Below are 26,355 nucleotides of genomic sequence, written 5' to 3'. Positions count from 1 at the left end.
GAACTGCACTCAAAGCCCTCTACCACTATGTCCCAGAAAATTCTCAGCCATCATCTTAACGTGTAGCTTCTGTACAGAAATGGTGCTAATATCTGTTCACTGAAATCAGGGATTTCCTACTTCTGAAAAGCAAGGAATCATACTAAAGAAACCCAACAAAAGAAGGTATGATTATCTGAATTTATTATGGCTAGTACTATTATAATCTCTCATAAGATTACAAGTCATCTGGAAAGTCACTTCATTTTCATGAGACTGTAACATCAAATAAATAAAAGCAATTGTGCTTCTGCCAGAATTCTACAAATTTTGAAGATAAAGATTTGAAGGCTTTGGTAACAATCTCAAAAAATCCTCAAACTTTCTCAAAAAAACGTGCAAATTAACTTTTGCATGTCCAACAAGTGTAGTCTACATAGCAAATAAAGTTGTAGATAGGTTCCTTTTGGTTGCTTCTAGTTCTTTTTTATTGGAAGAAAAAAATAATAATTTAAAGAAATTTATTCCTAAATGTCTTGTCATACGGTCCTGTTGTTCATCTTTTCTGTTATGCTGAATTCTTGCATTTTGGGGCAGACAAAGAAATACTGGTATATACTATGAAATGAAAATATATGTACAGTCTACTTACATATGAGCTTCAAATTTGTTAGCTAATTTTCCCATGATTTTACAACTAACTAAGCGGGACTGAAGTGTTTGAGAAAGCTGTGCTTTGGAAACAAGTGGATTCAGGATCTATATGAAAGAAAAAAGAAATATGAATGGAATAAATTTAAGCAGTAAATAACATATTCCTCCTCTTAAAAAAAAAAATCTTGAAAAACATACCCCAAATGTCATCTACCACTTTCATGGAATTAATCAGTACTAACAATAATGATGCCTATGTACATTAATAGTCTACTGGAAACCCGCATTTAATATTCAGTGCTAATTATAGCATATTAAGCCCATATCTTGGCCCAAATAGCAGTTTATGATTCACATCACAGCCACTGTTTTACATCTGTCTACTTGTGTCTTTATTTTGAGACTAAGTAGTGTATGAATATTTATAGCTATTAGCTGGTAATTTTCACAAAAGTTGTTAAATATGTTCCTGCACAAGAAAAAAGAAATATACAGAGAAAGAAAAAGGAAGCCTTTCTGAGACTCCTTCTCATAAGTTTTCCCAGGAAACACCTCTTTTGACGTAATGTTTTGAGGCAACGATCCCTCTCGATTATGCATACTTTGGGGATCTGAAGGGAAGAGGTTTCATTTCCATACAGATGGAGAAAATCTGCATCTTTATTGGAGCTCTGCTGTCATTTGCTGGGTCACCTCTACAGTGCCAGAAACAAACTAAGAAAGGCCTGCAGAACACCATATTTAGATGTATTATTTTTTGCCCAGAAATAATCGCAGAAATCCAGGTGCCAGGCCAGGAGGAACATTACAGAGAGGTTTCTCCTGTAGTCTGCCACAGTTCCTCACTCAAGCTCTTTTGAAGAGCTCCACAACAAGGAAAATATACAGGGCAGGAAAGTCCAACAATATTCGAAAAGCATTTTTCTTCTCCTCTTACCACCCTAAGGAAAAACAGATCACCCAGACTAGAATTAGTACATTAAGGTATGCTTCTAACTATAACACTGCATAAAGAACCATATCATTAGTTACCTACAATCGGTATATTACTTTTATGGTCTTTGAACTATGACAGCAAATGCACCAGGACTATTAATCCCAACTCCACTTACTGACCTAGACACAGTCTCTCCCATGAAGTGGCCACTGCCAGAGACAGGATAGTGGGTTAGACTGACCTTTGGTTTGAGACACACACCTTTCCTTATGTCCTTGGAATCTATGATTGTCCTATGATTTTTACTTACAAAAAAATTAACTAAAATATTTCAAGTTTTCTGATATAAAGATCCTTGAAGTAACAAAAGGATCCTTTTCCGATTCAGGTTTCTGTATAGCTGCTGAATCAACACTGCTTTATCATGCACTGTTTTCTTCTCAAAGCAAATTTTTGTGGAAACTTAAAAATGTATTCCTAGAGACAAATCAGGCGAGAAACTCCATCTTGTTTAAATGGCCTCTTTAAAATTACATTACAGTTAGAAATTGGAAGTGACTAGAATAATTTTTCCTTTTTTTTTTTTTTTACGACCTAACCTTTCACCGTTTAGAAGTTTATTTTTTTAAACAGTGCTGGGTTTCAATTACCCACTAATTTTAGTAAGTATTTTTATAATAAACAATCATATATTTAAATTTACATATTGTTTTAAATTATAAACACAGTAAAATATGCCCGTTGCAAAGCTTTTAAACTTAACAATGAAATATGAATACTTAAAACTGAATAAATTAGCTGAGTAAAGGGAAGTGACATTATGACTTAGTGATAGATTTCCTTCCTGTTTCTTGAGCTACACAGTGAAAAATTAAGTGTTTGCAAGGCACTGTTTTGGTACATCAAGAACAACTGAAATACACAATGAACTGGATCTCTAGCATTCAGTGCCATTTAGCAGAAATCAGAATTTGAGTCCAATAGCAAACAAAATGTAGTTTCTTCATGAAGACACAGAATGAGATACTATCCTATAAACCAAAACATGAGAGTATGTTACTAAGAATACTAAGTGCAGTGAAAGTGTTACAGTAAATAGTCTTTATTTGCTGAAGAACACTAAAATTTTTTAAGGTGACCTTCCTGCTTCACCTCTTAGCACAGTCCTCTCTTACATTATGTTCCACAAGCATTACTGTTTTCACAGGCATAGAACTGCCACAAATCTTACTAACGTAAATGAGCCTTGCAGGGAAATACAATCTTATAAAATATTACTAACTTGTTAGCATAAGTGGGGGAATATTATTACCTCATGTCTGATAGTCTCTTTTGGTAAAGCCTCTATTACAGCAAGAAGGGTTTCTAGCCATGCATTGCTGACACCTGTTAGAAAGAAATGGGTTATGTGTTATGTTGTACATACAAGTATAACAAAACACACACTAGTTTTACAAAATTGGTTCTCACTTCTTACACACACCTCTTCAAGGACCTCTGTATCTAAAATCCACAAAATTAACATTCAAGACTTCAAACTAAGAAGTAGGATAGGTGAGAAGCAAATTCTGTCCCCATTTCTTTTACCTTTTCAATTGCTGTACAAATACAATAATGATCCTGTTTGTTTTGAAAAGATAATTTCCCTCATTTAGAAGTATATACTTTTCTTATGCTGACTGAAACTTTCTAGTTTTAGAGGAGGCCTTTTTTTTTTCTTCTTTGTATCATAAATATAGCGTCAAAGTATAAGAAAAACTAATCATCACAGAAGAAATGTCAACCACCCTCCCTACATTTTCTCAGCTACAAAATTCTGATACTTCAGTAGAAGCTCGAACTCAGTAACAACTCCAGGATTTAGTCCTTCAGACAAAGTCGTTTTGTTTGCTTCAGTCAGAATTACATTTAAATATCAGTATGTAAGTAGTCAGCATGCAAAAATCTTTTCATTCACGCAAGTCTAGATACAAAGTTACAGTGATTGCACTCACTGCTTTAGGCAGTATTGTACGGTCACTAAGGAAACAAAACATATAGAAGCAATCAGTCATCTGTATAGTTGTTCAGCCCTGACCTGCATCTCTGTGTTCCAGGTTCTGGAGAATGATGTGTAGGAAGGAGTGGGAGTATGTATGAATGGACACCGACTCCTCTTGCAGAACAGTCAAAAATGAAACAGCAGCTGTTAACTGCATTTCCACTCCTGCAATATGCAGCACCTCCTGTACAATTACAAATTATATCAGTTATAGTATGAGGCAGAAATGTACTGAAAGAAGACTCACATTTTTATATTCACTTTTAAGAGTGAAAATACAACATCCTGGGTAAACTACAAAATTGGCTGTAAAATTATTTTCTCTTAACAGCAATTACTTGGAGATATTAAAATCTCTTATGTTATAGCATGAACCTTTTAAGAAAAATAAAGTTACTGACAATATTTTTTGTGACTTTGTTTCATTAAAGCATACGTGTAGATTTTTCTAGTTTGCAAAATGAGAGGTAAAAACAGACCAGCCAACAATTACACTTCTGCAATTTATGCACATGAATTAAAAAGAAATATTTCATTCATCCAGTGAGAGATACTGAAATAGCAGAAGGCAATTTAAATTTCATCCCTTGCCAACTGACATGGAACACAAATGAAAATGTATACGTAAGTGTGTGTGTGTATATATATATTCTCAAGAATAAAGCAAGATGTACTAGAATATTTATCTAGGTAACTCAGCATTTATTAGTACTTAGCTTTAACATATAAGAATATAAATAATTAGGCCATCTTTAAAAGCACCAATTCAAAAGTTAAACAAAGATAATACCAGAATAAAATATTACTAAATTTTCTGAATGAAACAAAAAGGCAATTTAAATTTCAGACTTATGCACATGCCAAAGAGCTTGCAGGATGCAATCTATGACATAGCATTCATTGTAAGTATGTACATATCTATCAGTTAGGTGAACATTCCATTTGCTTACTTTTCTAAATGTATCTCTATCTCATGAGAAAATAAAGTGCATTATTCTACTACTAAAGCATTACACTCATTTTACAAGTGACTCCAAACTCAGTAAGAGTTTAAAGCCTAAACACTTCCTAAACACTTTATATGTGTGGTTTTGTTTGGTTTTTTAAAGTGCTTGAGATGAACAGTGTTTTCTCAGATCACATATCAAAAATCAATGATAAGCTGATATTTTAATATTTTTTTTAAAACGTGCTAGATCAGTTTAAGAAGATATTCATTACGCACCTAAGTATTATATAGCAGAGGAATTTTGCTGAGAAAATACAGTTTGCAGAGAACATCTGAGAAATTTAGTAAACTTTGTTTACTTCAAAGTAAAGCACCAAGAAGTTTTCATTACACAAATGTCAACCAGTTTGTGCATGCAAATCTATAGTTTTTAGTTTATCTGATTTCAAAGAGAACCATTACTTATCTCTGAACAGCTGCCTCAGTTTACAGCCGTGTATATTTGTGAAAGCATTCTCTGTGCCCCTGCTCTCCCAAATGAAAAAAAGAAACAGCACTGCGCATCTTACAAATCAAAGTGTGATAAAATATTTGCATTCAATAGCCATGGAAACTGCCCTCTTGTTATCTCCACAGCCTATCTCTGTCCTTGTTCCTCCATTGTTATTACAACAGCAACAGCCAAGAATAAGGACACCTAACAATTTTGTAATTTGAATGTTTCTGGGATCAGAATACCTGTGCACACTGTTCTGGGATTTCGGTTTACATACCCAAAATAATCAAAAGAACTATCTACACTCTATAGATGCTAAGACCCCACTGCAGACCAGAACATAATGGAGCTGAATTCAATTTTACGTATGTATTCTCTTTGTACACAATGCAAACAGAGTTACTTACCATCAAATAAAGTTTCCAAATAGTCTCCTCCACAGATCCACACAACTCTGGATAATCATGTGTGAGAACACATTCTCTGGATGTGTCTCCTCATGGACCTCGGGAGACATTGAAATGTAAATTTCTAGATTGCTTACACACCTGCCTGCATCGATTGTTGCACTCAGAACTCTACAGTTCCACATATGAAAATGTATGGGTCTCTTCTTTCCAGTTGCACTGAACTCAAGTTGAATGACTTGAATTTACTTAATATAAATGTATTTATTTTGAAAGTAATGTATTTTTATCCATGTATAGACATGGATCCTCCACAGATTCTCACTCTGGAGGAAAAAAGCTTTTCCTGTCTGTCTTATTCAGCCAAGCATATTTAACAGAATTTAACAGTATTAGCATGTCCCTGAAGTATCCTAATGCCTACAAGTTAAACTCAGGCATCAAAACTTGCAGAATTTAGAAAGCCTGGTTTATTCCACTAATTAGAAAACAGAAAATGCACCTGTAGTTTAATGTACTAATTTATGTCCTGCAGCAACAGAGTTTTCTTGAAAGAATGCTGCAAGCAGAAACATAGACAATAGTTTTAGCAACTCTGTTGATATGACAGAAATCTTCGTTAAGGACTAAAAAAGACACAGAAGTAATGGAGATTACAGAACCTCAAAGATACAATGAGGATAGACCTTAAAATCAATGTTAGGTATATAAGACAGCATGAAAATCACTCCACTCTTGTTAAACTATAAAATCAACTAGGGAAAAAGAAAAGCTTTCAAGGGGAGACTGATATATTAGGAAAACAGGTAACTGAAAATGAGTTTGGAACTAATCAGACAGCACCAAATAAGGCTTGATGTATACACTTCAATGAGAGTAGCCATAGTTTTCTGCAATCACAGCATTTGGAAAAATCTCTTATTAGTCAATCAGATAGATGTCTGCAATCTCCCTCCACTGCTTTCAGTGGCAGTGCCCAAGGATGGAAAACAGGGAAAATACTAACACAATTTGAAAGGAGCCATTTGGTGCACAACAAGAAATGCTGAGAAGAATGTCTAAGCTTTCCCTAAATATGCATTTCAATGACTTCCAAGGTTCAGGAGGAGGTGCATGCAGAAATCCAGAGAGTGGGGATCTCTACGCAAAAGAACCCATACAAGGATGCCACTTCATTTTAACAGTAGAATTTTTAAAAATATTTAATAATCTCATTCCTATGCTAACATCTAAATGATATACAACGTATTTATTTTATTAGCATAACCAAAATACTGATACCCAATTTAATCATTACTTAGATCTGGCATATTTATTGACGTATTGTATGTTTGATTTTGCTCATATCAGACCTAAAACACTTATGTTAAATATATAAAGGGTCTTTGACATACTTTTAATTTAATTAGGTTTTAAGGAATAAGCAATTTGCATATATCTATTTCAATATTTATTTATAAAAGTAACCAGGTTTATCAATTTTTCACAAGTGAAATAAAAATTTGTAATATATCCAGCCAGAACACTCCTTACATTTATTTCTTCCTCTATCTGTTTTTCCTCAGCTCTAATTTAAACAGTATTTATTTTTACTTTGGGTTTCTGCAACTATGCTAAATAAGTATACTGATTTCCCTACCCAGTTATATGGTGACAATACTTTCAGATAAATAGCACCCTGAAACTACTATACAACTCATTGTTCATGTGCAAATTTGAATTCACATATTATTTTTCACAATCTACAGAAGTGAAACCAAGTGCAGTAATTTAAGTCAGTTTATTTCCCTGCAATGCTAGACTACATTTGCAAGACTCTGATTGCAGTTGAGTTCAATTATGCCTTTACAGACTCTAACAGTTTCCATTTAATGTTCAGGACTATTCCTCCAATACAAACAAGGACAAGAAAAAAAAAAAAGGTCAAGTGGTTAATGATGCCAAATACTGTTTTGCAGTTGAAAGTGCAGTGAATATGGATACAACAGAACAGTTCTATTAGAGATTAAATAAATATTAGCTAACAGAGCACCACTGAAGAACCTGCTTTATAAGAGTATTGCCACAGAAAGAAATGTAACTCATACATTCCATAAACTCTCAATTTATAAATCTTAAACATGAAAGGACCACTTAGATTTAGACTGACCTCATTCTATTTCACTCTTTTACCTCTGCTTGAGCCCATTAACTCAGGTTTCATTTAATTTATCATCTAGGAAGGCATTTAGTTTGAATTTAAATGACACTGTAAGATGAAAAACACACTACTTTCCTCTGTTATTTGCTCAGAAATTGATTTATTATTAATTGTCTGCTTCATTTCTAATATTTCTGTCTTCAATTCCTAACTCTTCTTTCTTCATATGCTGTTTTCAGTTGAATGTCCTTTACTATTATGCAGGAAGATACTGTTACAAAGTAATTAAGTACCACCTGATCTAAACACACTGTGCTCAAACTCCACCATATAAGTGTCTTCCAGGCCCTAGGCTCTGATCATGCTAATGATCACCCTTCAAATGTTTTCTCCATCCCTATATAAAAAACCTAAGACTAGAATCAAAAACTGTACTCCTATATTATACTTTTTATTAAAGACAGAGAAGCAAAGACTACCACTTCTCCACACCCTGACAAATAAGGGTAAAAAACCCCCAGAGTTTCTTATTACTCCTTCATTTCAGGAAGAACTCTGCTCTCAAAGCAGAAACACCAGAGAAAAAAATGGATGCAGTATGTTAAACAAAATTTAAAAAAACTTTTCTTGAAGCCCGTAGGTTGGTTTAGGAAAGAATGCATTATGAATGTCAGAATAACATCTAGTAGTAACTTGGTGTAAGCTAAAGGGTTTTCAATTACTTTGTAACTTCAAGTCATTCTTTTTCTGAAAGCATTTTTTTAAATACACATATATATTTAAACAAAATGCCTATTGATCTGCATCTTATAGCACAGAACATGATAACAAGAAGTACTTTAATGTTTTCTAAACAATCTGTCAGTCTGTACTACTCCTCAGTTCTGAGGACAGCTATTTCTTGGCCATTTGCTGAATTTAAATAATCAGCAAAAGTTGGAACAGCTCCTCTTAAGAATAGGAGTCTCCTGGGCTCGCAGAAGTTTCAGGAGATAATATATGAAGTTTAAAGGTGATATCTGATATTCACAGAATCACATAATGGCTGAGGCTGGAAGGGTCCTCTGGAGATCATTTTGTCCAATCCCCCTGCTCAAGTAGGGCCACCTAGAGTCAGTACATGTCCAGACACCTTTTGAGTATCTCCAAGGAGGGAGACAACCACCTCTCTGGGTGACAGTGCCCAGTCACCCTCACAGTGAAAAAATGCTTCCTGATACTCAGAGGGAACCTCCTGTATTTCAGTTCATGCCCACTGCCTCTTGCCCTGTCACTGGGTACCACTGAAAAGAGCCTAGCACTGTTCTCTTTGCATCCTCCCTTCAGGTATTTATATACATTGATAAGATCCTCTCCAAGCCTTCTCTTCTCCAGGCTGAACAGTCTCAGCCCTCTCAGGCTTTCCTCATAGGAGTGATGTTCCAGTCCCTTAATCCTCTTCATGGCCCTTCATTGTACTCTCTTCATTATGTCCATGTCTCTCTTGTACTGGGAAGTCCAGAACTGGACACAATGCTCCAAGTTTAGTAGAACAGAAAGTGGAGTAGAGGGGAAGGATCATCATCTTTGAACTTCTGGCAATGTTTTGTCTAATGCAGCCCCAGATGCTTTGCCACAGGGGCACACTGCTGGATCATGTTCAACTTGGTGTCCACCAGGACCCCCTTGTCCTCTTCTGCAAAACTGCTTTTCAGTTGGGTGGCCCCCAGCATATACTGGTGCATGGAATATTACTGAGTACATCTACCACATGGAACCTAAGACTCTTCTGCAGTAGGGCTTGCATTTAAATATCCTACAGAAGAATATTTGCTAAGTAATCATGTTGAGGACTACATACATATTTGTTCCTCACCTTTCAGTCAATCAATTCATAACAAATGAACAGAATGTAACTCATTAAATTATTTTTTCATAAATACTGAATTGTCCCTTGAGCAGCCTCTTAAGATTAGGACACAGAGGTAGGATTCACTTTAAAACCAAATTCACATGCAGTAAGAAATATCCCAAGTAATTTTTCATTTTTTTCTGGAATTCTTTTATTAATAGAATGTTATGGTGGTTGCCTTAAAAGAAAAAAAAAAAAAAGCTGAGAGATACATATCCACACAGCTTTTCAAGAAAAGAAACAATTTCTCCAAAACTTCAGCAAAGAAAACAATGAACTATAAATGAGAATTTACTGAAACAAACAAGTATCATTCTGGCATGGGCCCACTTTGCTATTCAGTAATCATCTCCTCGGTAGATAGAAAACTGCATAACATAAGCATGTGACTCAGCCATCTCACGTTTGTTACTAATATAATTATATACTTTCTTACACCTGGAAGTGAGAATCTGATACAGATATAGGAAGAAAACTCACAGTAGCTACTACAGAAGACTTTTTCTTCTCATCCCTAAAGTGCTTGACATAGAGAGGATAACATAGCCGAGAAGATTCTTAACATAACTCAAACTTCCAGTTCAAGGTATTTTAGATCATTAAATTCATATTTAGCTTAAGTCAGTAACTAGTCAAACTCTGTCTTTCTGAAGTTAGTGATCTAAATACTCTTCTTAAGCATTAGTTGTTTGCAACAAGAAAACAATATTTCTGTTGCCAAATTGTGTTAAAAAGAGAATTTTAAATTATATGGGGAAAAAAACTCTAAATTCTACAGCATCCTAGTAAAATCATGACTGAATCACACTACTGAAAATGTCAAATGTATGTCTAAAAATTTTTGGGGAAATCGAGTCTGTCCATAAAGTTATGAACACAACTAATGCTCTGAAATAAAATTTCTACAAGAAACCCTAGTGATTTTTACTTCTTTTCCCATAGAGAGCATATACATTCAAACAGCTACTAACAAACACAATGTTCCTTTACCTGACAATTTGTATAAACTAGAACCAGGTTTATATCAGTGATCAACTGCATGAGGCCAGGCCAGAGACTCTTCTACATCAAAACTTTATTTTAATCACATTAAAACTGTTAATAGTATCAGTAGAAGACTCATAATACACTGATTTAATGAAAAAAACCCTCAGAAATTTGCTGTTACCAAAATAAACTTTCAGATATTTTGATAGCCAAAACCCAATGTATTTTTCCACTCATCTGGTAGCCTTTAAAACCACTGAAAACCACTGAAAACCACTCTAACAGTCAGGCTAACATAATCAAAGTCTTAATTCCTATTGTAGCCTTACATAGAGTTATTAGTTATTTAGCTCTAGAGTTATTCTTTGCATTTGCGTTTGTGATGCAATTTGTTTTTATTTGGCTGAAGATGCTCCTTAAATTAACTTTTTCATTTCTTCTAGGCAAGGGGTCATACCTGGGGCAGAATGGAAATACAGAGATATTTATCTTCCTTAAAATCATAGGATGGTTTGTGTTGGAAGGGACCTTTAAAGGTCATCTAGTCCAACCCCCCTGCAATGAGCAGGGACATCAACTTGATTGGGCTGCTCAGAGCCCCGTCCAACCTGGCCCTGAATGCTTCCAAGGATGGGGCATCTGCCACCTCTCTGGGCAACCTGTTCCAGTGTTTCACCACCCTCATCATAAAAAATTTCTTCCTTATATCTAGTCTAAATCTTTTAGTTTAAACCTTTTAGTTTAAACCCATTACCCCTTGTCCTATTGCAATAGGCCCTACTAAGAAGTCCCTCCCCATCTTTCTTATAAGCCCCCTTTAAGTATTGAAAGGCTGCAATAAGGTCTCCCTGGAGCCTTCTGTTTTCCAGGTTAAACAACCCAAATATCCTTTATACAAACATATCTGTATATAAAATTACCGTATAACATTACGTGGCCAGTATGCATCTACCACAGCTAACAATGACTTACTAAAAATGCGGAGGGCAGCACGTGAAACTTCAGACAGCTAAAAGCAAAGTATACGTTTCTGGATAGCAGCATGAAAATCTTAATGTTTGGATGGAAGGAGATTCAGAATATCAAAACGAACCATTATGACTGGCTGATCCTCAAAAAAAGAGTTCTCAAAAAGCTGTCAAAACACTGGTAAATCTTTAGGATATGTAAATAGTATTAATTCTGCTTTTTTTTCCTGTGTAACCTTTTTTAAAAAATGTAATACATGCAATACTTTGTAAATTCACTGAATTAATGTGGAAGATCTACTGGACATACCTCTCCTGGAGAGTGAGTTTGCAGTAAAAGAGGATTTTTTTTGCCTTTGTTAAAATACTTATACTGGCAGATAAAATACATTCAAACCTCATGACACATAACTTACTCTGATTTTTGGTAAAACCCGACGAAGTGTGTCTGCAGGATTCTGTCGCATGAGGACTGGAAGATTTGCCACCACACTTGTTCCTTGGATATCCTGGCCAGAACTTACAAAGATATATACATACAATACATTACTGTCTATGATGGTTACAAGCTCACAGCTTTCATTTAAAAAAAAAAAAAAAAACAACAAAACGAACAACAAACCCACACACTACCCAGGTTATTCATACAGTAAGTTGAGAGAGGCATTACTTTTTTTATATAATATGTAGTAGAAAACAACATTAAAAAAAATCAACCATAAAAGCTGTTATGTATCATTTCTAACATGGAATATTCTAATTTTTAGTGTAGCTTTGGAAAAAAATATAAGATGTTTGAAAGATCTTTTTGCACTGGATGATCAAGGCACTAGTTTTGTGGGAGCTTTTATATGTTAACAGTACAAGTGATTAAGCATAGGAAGGGGACAAACAGAAGATATAAATGAAAACTGCACTTAATGTACAACACTTTAACAGAAGTCTACCATTCCTTCTTTATGCAGGAAAAACAGATATATAATCAAGTGTGTATTGACAAACATGATTAAAGAAGGATGCAAAAACTTAGATTACAGATCTTATACCTTTCTCCTCATCCTGTCTCTCAATGGTATCCCACAATTGAAAAGGGAAAAAAAAAAAAAAAAAAAAAAAGGCAGGATGGGAGGGAAACAGTAGACAGGAATGAAGAAAAGGCATGAGATGAAAACAAAACCTACCCAAGTGGATAAACTTCTAGAACAGAATCAGAAAGAGAAAGGGTCTGGATGCCAAAATTAAAAATAAAACTAAACATCAACACATCCTTTATTCTATTTAAATGCATAAAATCCACTTTGCTAAGCAAATTCAGATTTATTCCAACAGCTAAGCAGCTCATTTTTAAATAAGCACGCAAAGCTCAACTGTACACATGCAAGCGTTTTTCTTAGTGTGACATTACAATTAAATGTACAATATGATTATACACATAATTTTAAAAGAAACTCATAATAAATAGTTCCATATGCCTCTCCCCATCCCATCGTCTTTCCAAGTTTTCTTAGTGAAGCATAAGAGCTCAGAAAGGGATCTAGGTACACAAATTGGTCAGAGGACAGCAGTTTTACAGAACCACTTTCCAGTTCTTTTCTGGAGTATATTAGGGAATTCACAGTTAAGATGCAAAGCCTTTCTGCAGCATTTAGAGCTGAAAATACACATTCCATTAATGCTCTATATCATCCTCAACATTCATGTCTTTCAGCAGAGCAAATGAAATTATAGGTACAGTCGGGCAGGCCAATTTAGATCCATTTTGTTAAATGTATACAAATGTGCTTTTAAAAATGAGGATATGTTTGTATAATAAGCAAGAAGGAAAAGTAAAAGCTTTGGTTAAAATCAACAGAAACTAAAATACCCCCACAGAGATACTGTAATATCCTACTGGAAAGATTTTTTTTTCTTTGCACACTATAATTTCCCAGTGAAAATATTCAAACAACAATTAGGTATCACCAACATTAACTTAATCATGTTTAGCAAACTGCAATTTCAGTATATTTAAGAAATAAAGCATTCTTTACTATCCTCACAAAGATTATTCTCCATTTTAGAAGGCAGTACATTCTGCAGGCTGGAAGGCAGGAATTCAGAAATTCAAATCCTCTTTGCAAGGTGGAGAGTCATCCACACACACCCCAGCTGACTTTTGTGTTAGGTTTCCATTCTGCAGATGGGCGTAATTACCCAACTCACCAACTACAAACTATCACTCTGTATAACGGTCTTAACATGAGAAAGCCTCTGCCCCAACAAAACCTTCCCTTTCCAGAAAGAGTAAATCTTGCTACAGCAGATATGTCTCATTTTTTGTGCAGAATTACACGAAGTACTTGTAATTTGAAAGTATGCATCTCAAGCATATATGATGGATTTAACCTAATCTTAAGATTGTGCATTTCCTCTTTTAAGATAATTTTCCTTTAAAATCAATGGAGAGAAATAGGACTCAGTAAAAAGCAATTTATCTCAGCCTAAACAGATGAGATGAACAGTGCCCCTGAAGTGCCTGTTTCCCTCTACTGCCTGTAAAGGCAGACACAAAGACTAGCTCTCCTGCATGTTACCTGCACTGTAAGTAAATGATGGCTCCTGCCCACAGAAACACATTACAAACCTTAGTCCTACAGGCATTCATGTTTATGCTTAGCTTCACCATTGCAAGTAGTACCACTGATTTCTCACATAGTAATATATTAGAATCATAGAATATCCCAAGTTGGAAAGGACCCATAAGGACCATCAAGTCCAACTCTCTGCTCCTCACAGGACTACATAAAACTAAATCATATGCCTAAGAGCATCGTCCAGACACTCCTTGAACTCCAACAGGCTTGGTGCCGTGACCACTTCCCTGGGGAGCCTGTTCCAGTGACCAACCACCCTCTCAGTGAAAAGCCTTTCCCTAATGTCCAATATGAACTTGAATTAACATCTTTACAAATGCTTGTGTGATTATAGCACCTAACTCATAGAACTAATCTGAAACAAAATAAAACATTCCTACTTCCCTGAGTTCCAGAGCAATCAAGAAGTATCCCATCGCAAACTTAGTCATGGCAATAACTGTTCTAAACGGGTGCTACATACCACAAATGCCAGGAACCAGTATACCTTATACTTTAGAAAGGTAAGAACCCAAATAGGAGAGTTATCATAAATTCTATGATGAGTACCAAGTGAGAAGAAAGCTATGAACACTGTTCTGAGGTTATCACACATTGCTGTCATCAGGGCTGCAACATTCTGACCTGCTAAGCAAATTCTGGGAATCATTCCCAGTGCGGAGACGTCACCTTTATTGTGCCTATACATTTACAACAATAAAGAGCAAACAAAATTACAGCTGGGGATGGAGCTCAACACAGATGTAAAAAAGCCCCACTGAAATCCACAGTATCAGAGTGTAATAACAAAAATATTGATTAAAAAAACCTCAACAGGCTGAAAACAAGACAAATGTTACATAATTTCAAGGTTAAAAGTAAGAGACTTGACAGAGCATAAAAACAATCACCATTTCCTGTATGTTTTGAAAATCGGTTATCTTTTTCTCTTGGTATATATCTTACTTTAGGAATACAGAAAATACTAATCCAATACTGCATGTTTTTTAAAATACAGTGTGTATTCCAACTGAGAAAATGTATCAGTATTATTGTATTTTTTTAATTCTCTGTTAAGACTACTACTGATGTAAAATTAAGCTGATGTGACTGTCTTAAAAAGTATTAGGAACCAATTTTCTGGCCAGTTACCATATACACCCCTCTATATTTTTAACTGTTGTCTGTAAACACAAGAATGTTGGCAAGTTTTGACAGAGCAAAGCTATACCAAAGCCCTTTTTAATGCCATTCAAAACCAGCAAGAATGGATGAGAGTACAGATTTTTAAACCAATTTTAATATTAGCATCCCTGAAATCTTATTTGGTAAACATGTATGAGCTCTCTCAATAAAAACAAGTCTCCCAGTAACATCTAAACTCAGTGAAAGGACAGTATTCTGTCAACTACTGAAAATCAACTTAAATTAATGATTAATAACTGATCTATTTACAGCTTGCAATATTTTTGCATTATTCAAAACCATTTTATTATCTAATTTAAAGCCATGAATATTAAAGCCTTTTATGTTTATGGAAGATTTCTCTGGGTATCACATACTTATTCCAACAAAGCTTTAAAGCAGAACTGAGAAATCTATGGCTTCCAGAGTAGAAAAGGGTCACAGAGTGGATGAGTCCCACAACGTCTTATGATACAACTTGCAAGGAAAATATGCATGCCTTTGTATTATCCAGCAATAATGCAGAAGATCAAGGTAACTTGGAGAAGCTATTTAATTGAAAGTTTTATTCATTTTGTATCAAGATGGAAGAAATCCTAACTGCTAAAAAATTAAACCAAAATGCAACCTTTATGCATCAGAAACATAAAGAAAAGGGGAGCATTTCCCTTTAAACCAGAAATGCTTAGTATCTGGCTTGCTGCCAATTAAGAATGTGAAGCAGGAGGCATTTCAACACCTACACAGCCTGTAATTTTCCAACTGCAGAAGATTTTTCTCCTATTTCTAAAGGAGCCGCACCATAGATTTTCTTTAAATCTTAAAGACCTCAGGATTACAGTGAATTATTGATAAATGCTCAGATTTAGACATTTTTGTACTAATAAATATATTAAAATAAATGATAAATCTTTTCTTCAGAGTCACAGTAAGCTCAATGCAATGAAGATGGTATTCCTTTATTAACAGTGCTAACTATAGAAGAATTCAAGAGAGCCCTATACTTAGAAGCAATTTAGCTCAACTGCTTTTATGCTAGCAAAATCCACATAGATAATATCATTTAAATATAAAACTTCAGGACTCATCTTCTGAGTTCATCCTACAGAAGATCCCAGTGACTTTACAATGCTGGGAATCCTCAACCAGAGGGAAAGCTCTCATGCCTGAACACTTCTGTCCTAATACATACTGCCTCTGCAAGACCAGCTGCGTGCTGCCAGCCTGTGGTACCAGAGCTGGTCTAACTACAAGGCTCACTGAAGAGCTGGTACTTCTCAAGCGCAAGGGTAGCACTAAGCCTCTCCCTCTGGCCCCTACATTTGGTTTTACTTGTTTTTCTACCCTCTACATTATATTTGAGACTGCCTTGAGACTGAAGCAAATCCTCCTAGAAACCATTTACAAACATACAAAGGACAAAAAAGTGATGTTGAGTAGTCAGGTTTGGTATGGAGGAAATCATGCCTGAACAATCAACTTGACAGCCTTCTATGACATGACTGGCTTGGATGGTGGAAGTAGTTTAACTTAATTTAGCAAGGCTTTTGACATTGTCTCCCATAATATCCTCATAGATAAACTGATGACGTACAAGCTAGACAAATGGAAAGTGATGTGGACTGAAAACTGGCTGAACTATTGAGCTTAAATGGTTGTGATCAGTGGAAAGGCAGCAAGCTGGAATTCAGCCAAGAGTGGTTTACTTCAGGCATCTACACTAGGGGCAATACTGTTTAACAGTTTCATTAATGACCTGGATGATGGGACAGAGTGCACCCTCAGCTAGTATGCAGATGACAAAACCAGGAGGAGGGGTTGATAGACCAGATGGTTGTGCTTCCTCAACAAGCTGGAGAAACAAACCAACAGGGATCTTACAAAGTTCAACCGCAGGAAATGCAAGTCCTGCAGCTGTGCAAGAATAACCCCCTGCACCAGAACAGGCTGGGGGCCAGCCAACTGGAAAGTAAATTGGCAGGGAAGGACCTGGAGGTCCCAGTGGACTCCAAGTTGACCAGGAGTCAGCAATGCATTGTTGTGGCAAAGGCAGCTGACAGCATTCTGGGCTGCACTAGGAAAGCATCATCAACAACTAAAGGGAGGTGATTATTATTCTCTATTCAGCACAAGAAACCCATAGACAGATGGCAGCGAGTCCATCGAAGGGCCACTAAAACGATTATAGCATCTAAAATTTGCGCAGAAGCTTAGACAACAAGGATTTTTAGTTTCGCGAAGGCTTGGGGGCCTTATTTTATAGGTATAAAATCTGATGTAAGGCTGTAAAGAAGACAGAGGCAGATTCTTTCTATGTCAGAACGCTCAAATATTAGAATGAGTTGCCCAGACAGGTGGTAGAGTCTCCATCCTTAGGATTCAAAACCCTGAGCTCAGGACACGATCCTTAATATATTTCTCTAATTGACACTGTTTTGAGCAGGGAGGTGGACTAGATGATCTCCAGAGGTTTCTTCCCACCACAACTATACTATGATTCTGTGATTCTATTCAGGATAGGTGTTTCCAGGTTTGCAAACTTTCAGCAAACTCAGGGTGGACAATAAGATTTCTTATACTTAAAATAACTAGCTACTTAAAATGGATGCTTAAATATTCAACTCGAGTTTAAATTTTAAAGCATTTTTAAAAACAGATTATGCAAAATAAGAACAAAAAAGTTTAAAAGGACCCTGGGTACTCAATTAGGAACATTTGTATCTAGAAAGGGAATGAAGGACTACAGCTCCTTCTACAGCATGAAGAAAGATTAGTCACTGAATGTTCCCCAAGAGAGTATTACCACAAAGGAGTTTCAAAAAGACAAGATAGATTTATATCTCTCTCCTTCATTTGCACTAGCCTGCAAAACACGATGACAGGAGCTGAATACAGCATAGTAAAATTGAGGTACAGTGTTTACCCAAGCTCCAACTAAAGCACTGTGCTTACAAACTGACTTTTCTTTAACACTGTGGCTAACTATCTGTTCAACAAAAATTATTTGCTAAATAGCCATTGTTGAATCAACCCCTGAAGTCTGTGCTTTGTGTAACTTGATTTTACAAACCCAGAAGTTCTGAGGGATGGCTGCAGGGGATTACAGTGTTAACACCTCATAAGTGACATTATTTTCAGTGCAAGACTCCAAAATGTTCTGTGTTGTTCTAAATCTGCATTTGCTGAAGTAAAAATTTACCAACTTCAATGAGTGAGGGATTAGAATAACATGATAAAAAATGAATAAAGTATTCAATAACTATTAGGTATTAGGAAAAAGACATTCACAAAGAACACTGTCACACATTGGAAAAGGGTGCTTGGAGGTTGGGGGATCCTTGGAGACATTCAAAACGCATCTGGACAATGTCTTGAACAACCTGATCTAACAACAAATTAAATTAGACTTGGAAGATGGCCCTGCTTTGAGCAGGGCATTGAACCGAATGACCTCCAGACATCCCCAACCACCTAAACTATTCTGTGACTGTGATTCATAAATCCTAAACTTAATTTTCTCTTTGTATAAAAGCTCAGTATCTGACAGGATTTAGCCTATTCAGAATGATTCAGTATCAATTCTCCTTCCAGGATTTCTCTTCTCCTGTACAATAGACTGGTTGCCAAGGCAAACTAGAAATCCAGTTAAGTATTTCCGTCAATAACATAAAAGTGCTTGGTCCACAAGACTTCCTTAGAGAATCTTCTTTTACTGTGAAGATTTTTATATAGCAATCTTTTCTATGCAGACAGGTAGACACAGACTTTAAATTTATTAAACTGCTTTCTATATACTACTCTTACTAAGTAAAAACTAACACTTTTTCAAGTTTTATTTTTTGATTTTGTCTTTGATTGTATAATTTCAGGTTTTTCATAACAAAAACAGGAAAAAATTCCAGGAAGTAGAAAAATGTCTTGAAATCACAAATATTGATGAGTGATTTTAAGACTAATTTCCGTTTTCTTTCAAGATGAATACTCCTTTGATAAAATACAGTCTGGTATTTTCTGTAAAAGTACAATCCTTTCTTAATACCAGTGTAAAGCAGTAACTTTCCCTTTATTTCATGTTATGTATACTTACAATTTAAGTATACTTCTGTAAACATAAATTATATACCAGGAGTATCCAAATATCTGACATATCTTGTAATAAGTATATTGTAAACTGACCCAGTCCCATCAAAGGATCATTTCATTAAAATAACTTTAAGAGCCTTAGCTGAACAAAGACTGAGAAGCATAAGCTGTACAAATATTAACATGGTCTTAAAACTATATGTTATAAGGGAGATTTTATAGAACATAAGTGCTGTTCAAAATTGTATATTATCCTCTACCACATTGCAAATGACAAATAAATGTATCTGGAATCAAAACAATGTTTTATCTGATAATTTGCCCTAGGATTTGAAACTGCAAAGATACACAAGATATATGGGATATATTTCTAAAATCATGTATCTGATGTATCAAACTGCTTACATTTCTGGCATTGTACAGTAACTGCTAAAAAAAGACTTCTTTCTCAAAAAAAGCTAGTACAAAAATTTAAAAAACATTACTCATTTAGACACACACATATGCATAATTACAGATCTATGCATCATATTAACTATTTTATATATTATAACCAATCTTATGTATTAAAATACAATATTGGGGCTCCTAAGCCATATGCTGCACTTTCTTTCCTGTCAGAAATACCTTTTGAAGACCACAGTTAGCTGGGCACCACATCTAACAACCTCAAAACTAATTTAAATTGTCCTAGAAGCTAACGGCCTTTTTCTGTATGTACGAATACACTATAACATTTATATATGCAAGCCTTCATATATATGAAATTTATTACAATATGCAAGATTCTTGAACAGGGATGTAAACCAGAATGTAACAAAGTCCAAGACTGTGATGGGGCCAAAGAAGCATTAAGCAGGTTTGTCCTTTAACCCTTCCCTCCCTCCCTCTCTTACCTGTCTAGCCAGAGCAAATAAAGAGGAAAAACTTTATTTTCAGGCTTCTACAATTTTACTGAAAATATGATAGAATAAAATGAATCTGAAAATGTAACACCCGATTAATATCCATTTTCAAGAGTCAGAAGTCCTGATATCACAACATGAACATCTCCTTGCAATTGATATTGTAACCCTTTTCCATTAAAATCTCATTTGCAAAACCACCTTCTCATCCTGATCTTCTACTCCAGATACACGTGCTTGTAGTAATTTTACAGCACATCTGAATAAAATCTATGTGATATATGAATTAAAAAAGAAGAATTAATCTGATCTTAGTACATATCTGAACATGCACCACTAAACATGAAGCTTCTAGTGCAATTAAAATCAGAATGGAAAACCCAGATTTAGCTGCCCAGGAGTTTTTTTGTATTCATAGTAACCTTGTTTACCAGGATCAGTTTGGTCAACTGAAGTTTCTTATTTCTGTTTGCTTGCTGACCAACTGTCAAAGAGAGAAAGGATTTATAATTCATACAAGTACTCCCTTCTGTTCCTGAGCCAAAACAAATGTACTGTAATGACACAATACCTTCATTCTTCCTAATATCACCAATTTCTGTGAGTTTAGACACTAATTGCTATGAGAAAACATTAAGCTCTTCTCCCTTGAATTTTAAGAAAACTTTCAGGAATATAAAAATTGCCTCAAAGGAACACATTTTTCCTCTCAAATATTACCCTAGTATCAATGTTACTATCTCCTAGAAGATAAATATTTCCTCTTCCTTAGATGACTTATAGCACATACTGCATTTTTTATGGTCTCTGGGTAGAATTTATCTTGGTGTTTTTCATTCTGAGTCTAAATTTGAGAAGTAAAAGCAGTCCTTTCACTCCAAAATCAAGACAATGCAATTTCCAATTCCTAGGTGATATAACAAAAATGAGCTAGTAGCTGATAGTATTTTTCTCTCTGCCCAGTCCTCATTCACTGACTCAGAATTTATAATTTTCACTTGCAACAAGATTTGTCATTTCACAGCATGCATTATATGATATAAGAAGTCTTCTGAAAAAGTACAAGACCTGTAATTTTTCTACACAGAAAGTGAGGAGAAAAAAAAAATTCACAGATGCTAACCAAATTCTAGAAGGGTAGATTACTTCTGCTGACCTAAATTTATCTTATACTCTAATTTAGACACAGGATTTCTTTTCATTCTCCAGTCTTATTTGTTGTATCAGTACATTTCATCCACAGAGTTAGCTATTTGTGGCATGAAAGAGATGAACACTTCATATGATCTAACAAGTCCTAATATCTACTTAGAGTCTTCTTCAACTCATGGGTCTTACATGTGTGGGGCACTATACACAACAGATCCAAAAGTTCCCACTTTATTACTTACCTGTGTGCCTTTCTATCATGCATTCTCATCCCTTCTACCATAACATATTCCATCTTGTATCAATTTGTGGGTTTTCTGTTTTTTTCACAGCAACCCTAACTCATAGTTGTGGAAATTGATGAGAATCTTCTCAGAAATATTTAAAGGTTCTTGATTCAGAAAGCAGTATCTGTGTATTTCAATCTCTTCTTTAGAAGATGGACTTGCAGATCTAAAAAAATTGTCTGTTTTTTCAAGATACATTTACTAGTCTAACAGAAGATATCACTTACCTTCATCCCATCCTGTGCTATGAGTCTCTTCAATCATTTATTCAAAACTTAACTATCCTATACTACTTCCATTAGGAATTCCTCTGCATACCATTAGCAAAAACACATCAAAGGTTAGGAAAGCAACTGTTACTGGTCTATTTGTCTATATGAACAACAACAACAAAAAAAGCACCTTTTCTGGATAAGCAAGAGTTTGTTTTGTATTGAAGACTATGGTAAAAGCCCTTTTAAGACTTAAAGTACAAGTAGGACTTTTAAGCCCTCTTTCAAAAAATTCAAACTTTTTAGAATAGGCTTACAAGATCTAGAACAACAAAATCTAAGTTGCTGCATCAACCGCTGTAACATAGACAAATGGTGCATAAAACATACTTTGCACAAGTTGACCATCCATTTTCAAAACCACACAGACTGGCTCAAAAGAAAATGCAAATGTAAAAGACCAGCAGAGACACTGTAAAGAATGCTGAGTACAGAATGAATGAAAGTACAGTGTATGAGTACAGTGAATGAATGAAAAGCCACAAGGAGAATAAGAATAAAAATAAAAAAGGGTAGGGAGACTGAATCCAAGGATTTGAAGCCATTGCTCAGAGCATTTTCCCCCATATGCAAGAGAAATATATCTATATATCTATAGAGATATTGTAAGTAGATAGATATCACATACAATAACATAAGCTGAGCTCATATTTCAATTTGAAAAATATGGGAGTAAAATTGTGAGCACTGAAAAATACATCTGAAATTTTAGAAACTCTTTTGAAGCTTTAGCTGTAGGAGCAGCTCTTTCTCCCCAACCAAGGAAATCTGACTGTGACCTCAGAAGGACTTCAACCAGTTAACACTAAATTTCTACCAAATTATTGCTGTCATACTCAAAGGGCCTGGTGACTCAAAAGAAAAAAATAATTAGAAAACTAAGTCAAAACCTCATATAAACTAGCTTTTAAACAGCTCAGAAGTGGAAAGCCTTGCTTGTTCACCTTCTTTTCATTATTCAAATGTTTTCAAGTAATACGGGACATTTACTTCAGACTGAAGCAGTTACATGCATCAGCAATACAATGTCAAACAGCTAACTCCGGTGTTGCTTTCTCATCCATTGGAAACAATCATAGATCAAAGGCAGCTTTCTGAGGTAAACATGCAAATAACTTAAAATTACTTCAATTTCAAGCTGTTGCTGATTCATGTTCTGTCAAACAAAAAAGTGTTTTACTTGATTAATGTTCACTTTGGAAAGTAGGATAAAATTCAGCCACTTAATTAAAATGAAGAAAGAGTCAGAGTTATGTCTCTCATAAATACATGAGATTTGTTCCATTGACGACATACAGCTTGGAGTGGACTGATAATCAAACCAGATAATACAATTAACATAATAAACAAATTGAAGTGATGACACAAGTATTGCACATTTCCAGCTCTCTGACAGAATAATTTCAAACAGTAGATTAAAATGACTATTATATATACAGATAATTGATCTGTATTTACATCCCTGTTAAAATTATTATGAGCACAGCATCAGAATCCTCCTGCCTACCCAACTAGGTTTAGGTAATTATAATCCAAATAACATTCCCTACCTTCAAAATCACTACAATGATCTTAGCCTTTTGTTAGACTATTTTTTCCTCACATACTCATATTTTAAATTATTTCTAACAGTACAATTATCTCAAAAAGAGTTTGACATTCTGCAATGGAAAGAATAAATAAAGCATTTACCAGTAATTCCACCCACATTTACTAAAATTAGTTCAGAATAATCTCTGAAAGAAAAGAGTATCTCTTTCATTTGAATGTGTGTCAAATGTGCTCAACTGCATAGAACCGTCACAGCATACGAGTGTTAACCACCAGAATATCTGGCTTATCTATTTACTATGTTAGTATCAATATCTTTCTATGAAGCAAAAGTAACATGGAAAAAGAAAAATTACAGTAAAAGGCAACCATTGATACAATAATATTTGAACACCACTTTTTTCCCCTACCTTTGGTTTGTTTGTTACTGAAAATGAAGAGAATTAACTGATCACTAAAAGGTGTGGACAGAAAATTTTTAGTCTAAACTCACTGTGGAATATTAACACAATGTATTATTTTCATGAATTATACTTTTATTAGGTATCTGATATGGCATCAATGCAAATGGATATCTACAGGTAGATTTTACCTTAAAAACAGCACACAGTGCTTAGATTATTGGTTATTTCAGTGATCCAGAACTCCAAAGTTCTTTACTAGTATCACAGGGCCAGTGTAGTCTTTCTTTACAGGTGTCACACTAACCATCTCCACTGGTATTTGGTGTGTAGTCTTCTGAAGATAATGAGCCTAAGGCAAACCCACAGTCATAGGGATGACGGCAAAGAAAAGGAAAATAAGATGTATGCACATGCAAGGAATAGTTTTTGGGGAAAAATAAAATCAGTCTTCTGTATGTTGGACTCAAAAAGGGGGAGCAACAAAATAAAAAAAATACCTAGCACTTGCATCCTTCAACAAAAGGCACGTAAAATGAGTCATGAACACCTCAAATGACCTAACAAGTACTAAAATCTACTTAAAATCTTCAGCTCATGGGTCTTATAGGTGTTGGGCATTATAAACAACAGATCCAAAAGCTGCCACTTTCCAATTATTCATTTAAAAAATAAAAATCATCATCTTCATTTAATCAGGAAGTATGATGAGGCACTGGAAAAGCAAGTACTTAAAGCCTTCAGAATTGGCAATAAATAAAAAAGATACAAAGATCTGGATATTAATTTTACTGATCTATCTACTTTCTAACACATCACTTTCAAATAGGTGGGGCAGTTTAAGTGATCCAAACACAAGTGTATTTATCTGTCCTTAAGAGTATGCCCCTAATAATTTATTACAAACTCATGGTGCAAGTATTTTCTTCATGTGTAATACAACAGGCATGCAAGGTTCAAAAGAAGTTACAAGTAACCCTTAAAATGCACCTACAGTTGGCCTTACATGGTGATAAGAGGAAATAGACATACTCTTGGGTTAAAACCTGTACTAAAGAAGCATGTTAATTTTAAGTTGTCATCATTCTTTTCTCCATTGATTTACTGGCTAGCACTTGATGCAGCTGTAAAAAGTAAAAATAAAAATAAAAGTCTCTACCCTAAATAACTTCTAGCTCCCAAAATGGCAGAGAAATAGGTATCCTAATCCTGAGCTTTACAATGAAATTACATAAAGGAGATTAACTGTTTATAACAGAAGAATTTTGTTGCAAGCAGCAATGAGGCAGTGACTCATGTTTTGCTATTTAATATGGACATAAATCCTCCTCCTCAAAAAGCTCAGTTACAATTTCAGCAGTGAAAATGGCATCTTTTCTGTTTCTCCCTTTAAAGCCAACATTTTTATCTCCGGGCCTGCACAACAATGTAAGTAATATTACCATGTAAAGATGTATATTAAAGCAGATGCCTTTCACATTTCTCTTTTACATATGTCTGTTCTGTCAGAGACAATACAATTAATTCATATTTACAAAAAAAACCATAGTTAGCACTTTTGAAGTATTGCCTTACTGTCCCTTATCTAGCCTTCTTGATATACTCTTGGTAACAGAAGTTACCAAGCAGTTTCACTGGGGGGTGTGTGGAAGGAAGAAAAAAAGAAAAAGGAAAAAGGAGGGGGGGGAAAAATAAGAGAATATATACTACTTTGGAAAGTCAGACCACAAGCTGGTCAGTTGGAGTTCTGATGCAGCACAGGCAAACAGTAAATCACCCATTTTTCAGACATAACCCCTTGCAAGCAAAATGTATTGGTATTACTGAGTGCAACAGCGCTTCTCCTGCTGTGCAGCTCTGTTTATATCAATTGAGTTATCAATGCTTCAACCCAGCTTGAATCCAACTTTCCTGTTCTTCTCCACCTCGTAAAGGGAAATGTGTTGGAGTTATACAGGCAGCTCTGAACAACTTCTGTATAATCTTAGCATAAACTGATGGCTCCAGTGCTTAATGTTGTTCTCTTTGTTGTTCAACAATAGCCATCGGGGGGGAAAGCTAATTGATACCCACCCAAATTAATTCACTGTTTTTACTTCAAGAAATGTGGACTCAAAGCTTTTTACTAGGGAAATAATTGACAATTTGTACACAAAAACAGGGACATAATTGACAATTTGTATGTAAAGCTATTCTCATAAGAAAAAAAAAAAAAAAAACAGGCTCAAGACTTTCTGCTTACACCCTTCCTCATACTCCTGGACTGCCACATAAAACTCTGTGGCAACTCTGGCAATTTTCTTCAAAGTTACAGTGCACTGTCATTTAAAAAAATAAAAAACAATTATATCATTCTGATTTAAGAGACACTACAGGAAAAAAATTCTTTTTTTTTTTTTTTCCACAGTCAAGTGGAAGATTTCACTTTTTCCTAAGGCATTTTTCTCATAGGTTTTTAAAA

At 35.0% G+C, this 26,355-nt stretch overlaps 1 protein-coding gene across 4 annotated transcripts in view; it reads right to left on the bottom strand.

Moving 5' to 3' along the window:
• Window positions 1-26,355, bottom strand: part of PPP4R4 (protein phosphatase 4 regulatory subunit 4) — a 71,948-nt gene that overhangs the window by 35,086 nt on the left and 10,507 nt on the right. For 2 of the 4 annotated variants that reach the window (XM_074868678.1, XM_074868679.1), the window contains exons 3-6: window positions 11,866-11,968; window positions 3,648-3,795; window positions 2,883-2,956; window positions 632-738 (exon numbers count right to left, since the gene is read on the bottom strand). In XM_074868678.1, the coding sequence (XP_074724779.1) occupies window positions 632-738; window positions 2,883-2,956; window positions 3,648-3,795; window positions 11,866-11,968 (432 nt within the window). Of the gene's footprint in view, window positions 1-631; window positions 739-2,882; window positions 2,957-3,647; window positions 3,796-5,463; window positions 5,526-11,865; window positions 11,969-26,355 lie in introns of those variants that run through there. The other 2 variants (XM_074868680.1, XM_074868681.1) reach the window with 2 other exon arrangements.

Source organism: Strix uralensis, chromosome 4 (assembly GCF_047716275.1).
Source record: "Strix uralensis isolate ZFMK-TIS-50842 chromosome 4, bStrUra1, whole genome shotgun sequence".
Lineage (NCBI taxonomy): Eukaryota > Metazoa > Chordata > Aves > Strigiformes > Strigidae > Strix > Strix uralensis.
This window is presented reverse-complemented; position numbering and strand designations above follow the sequence as displayed.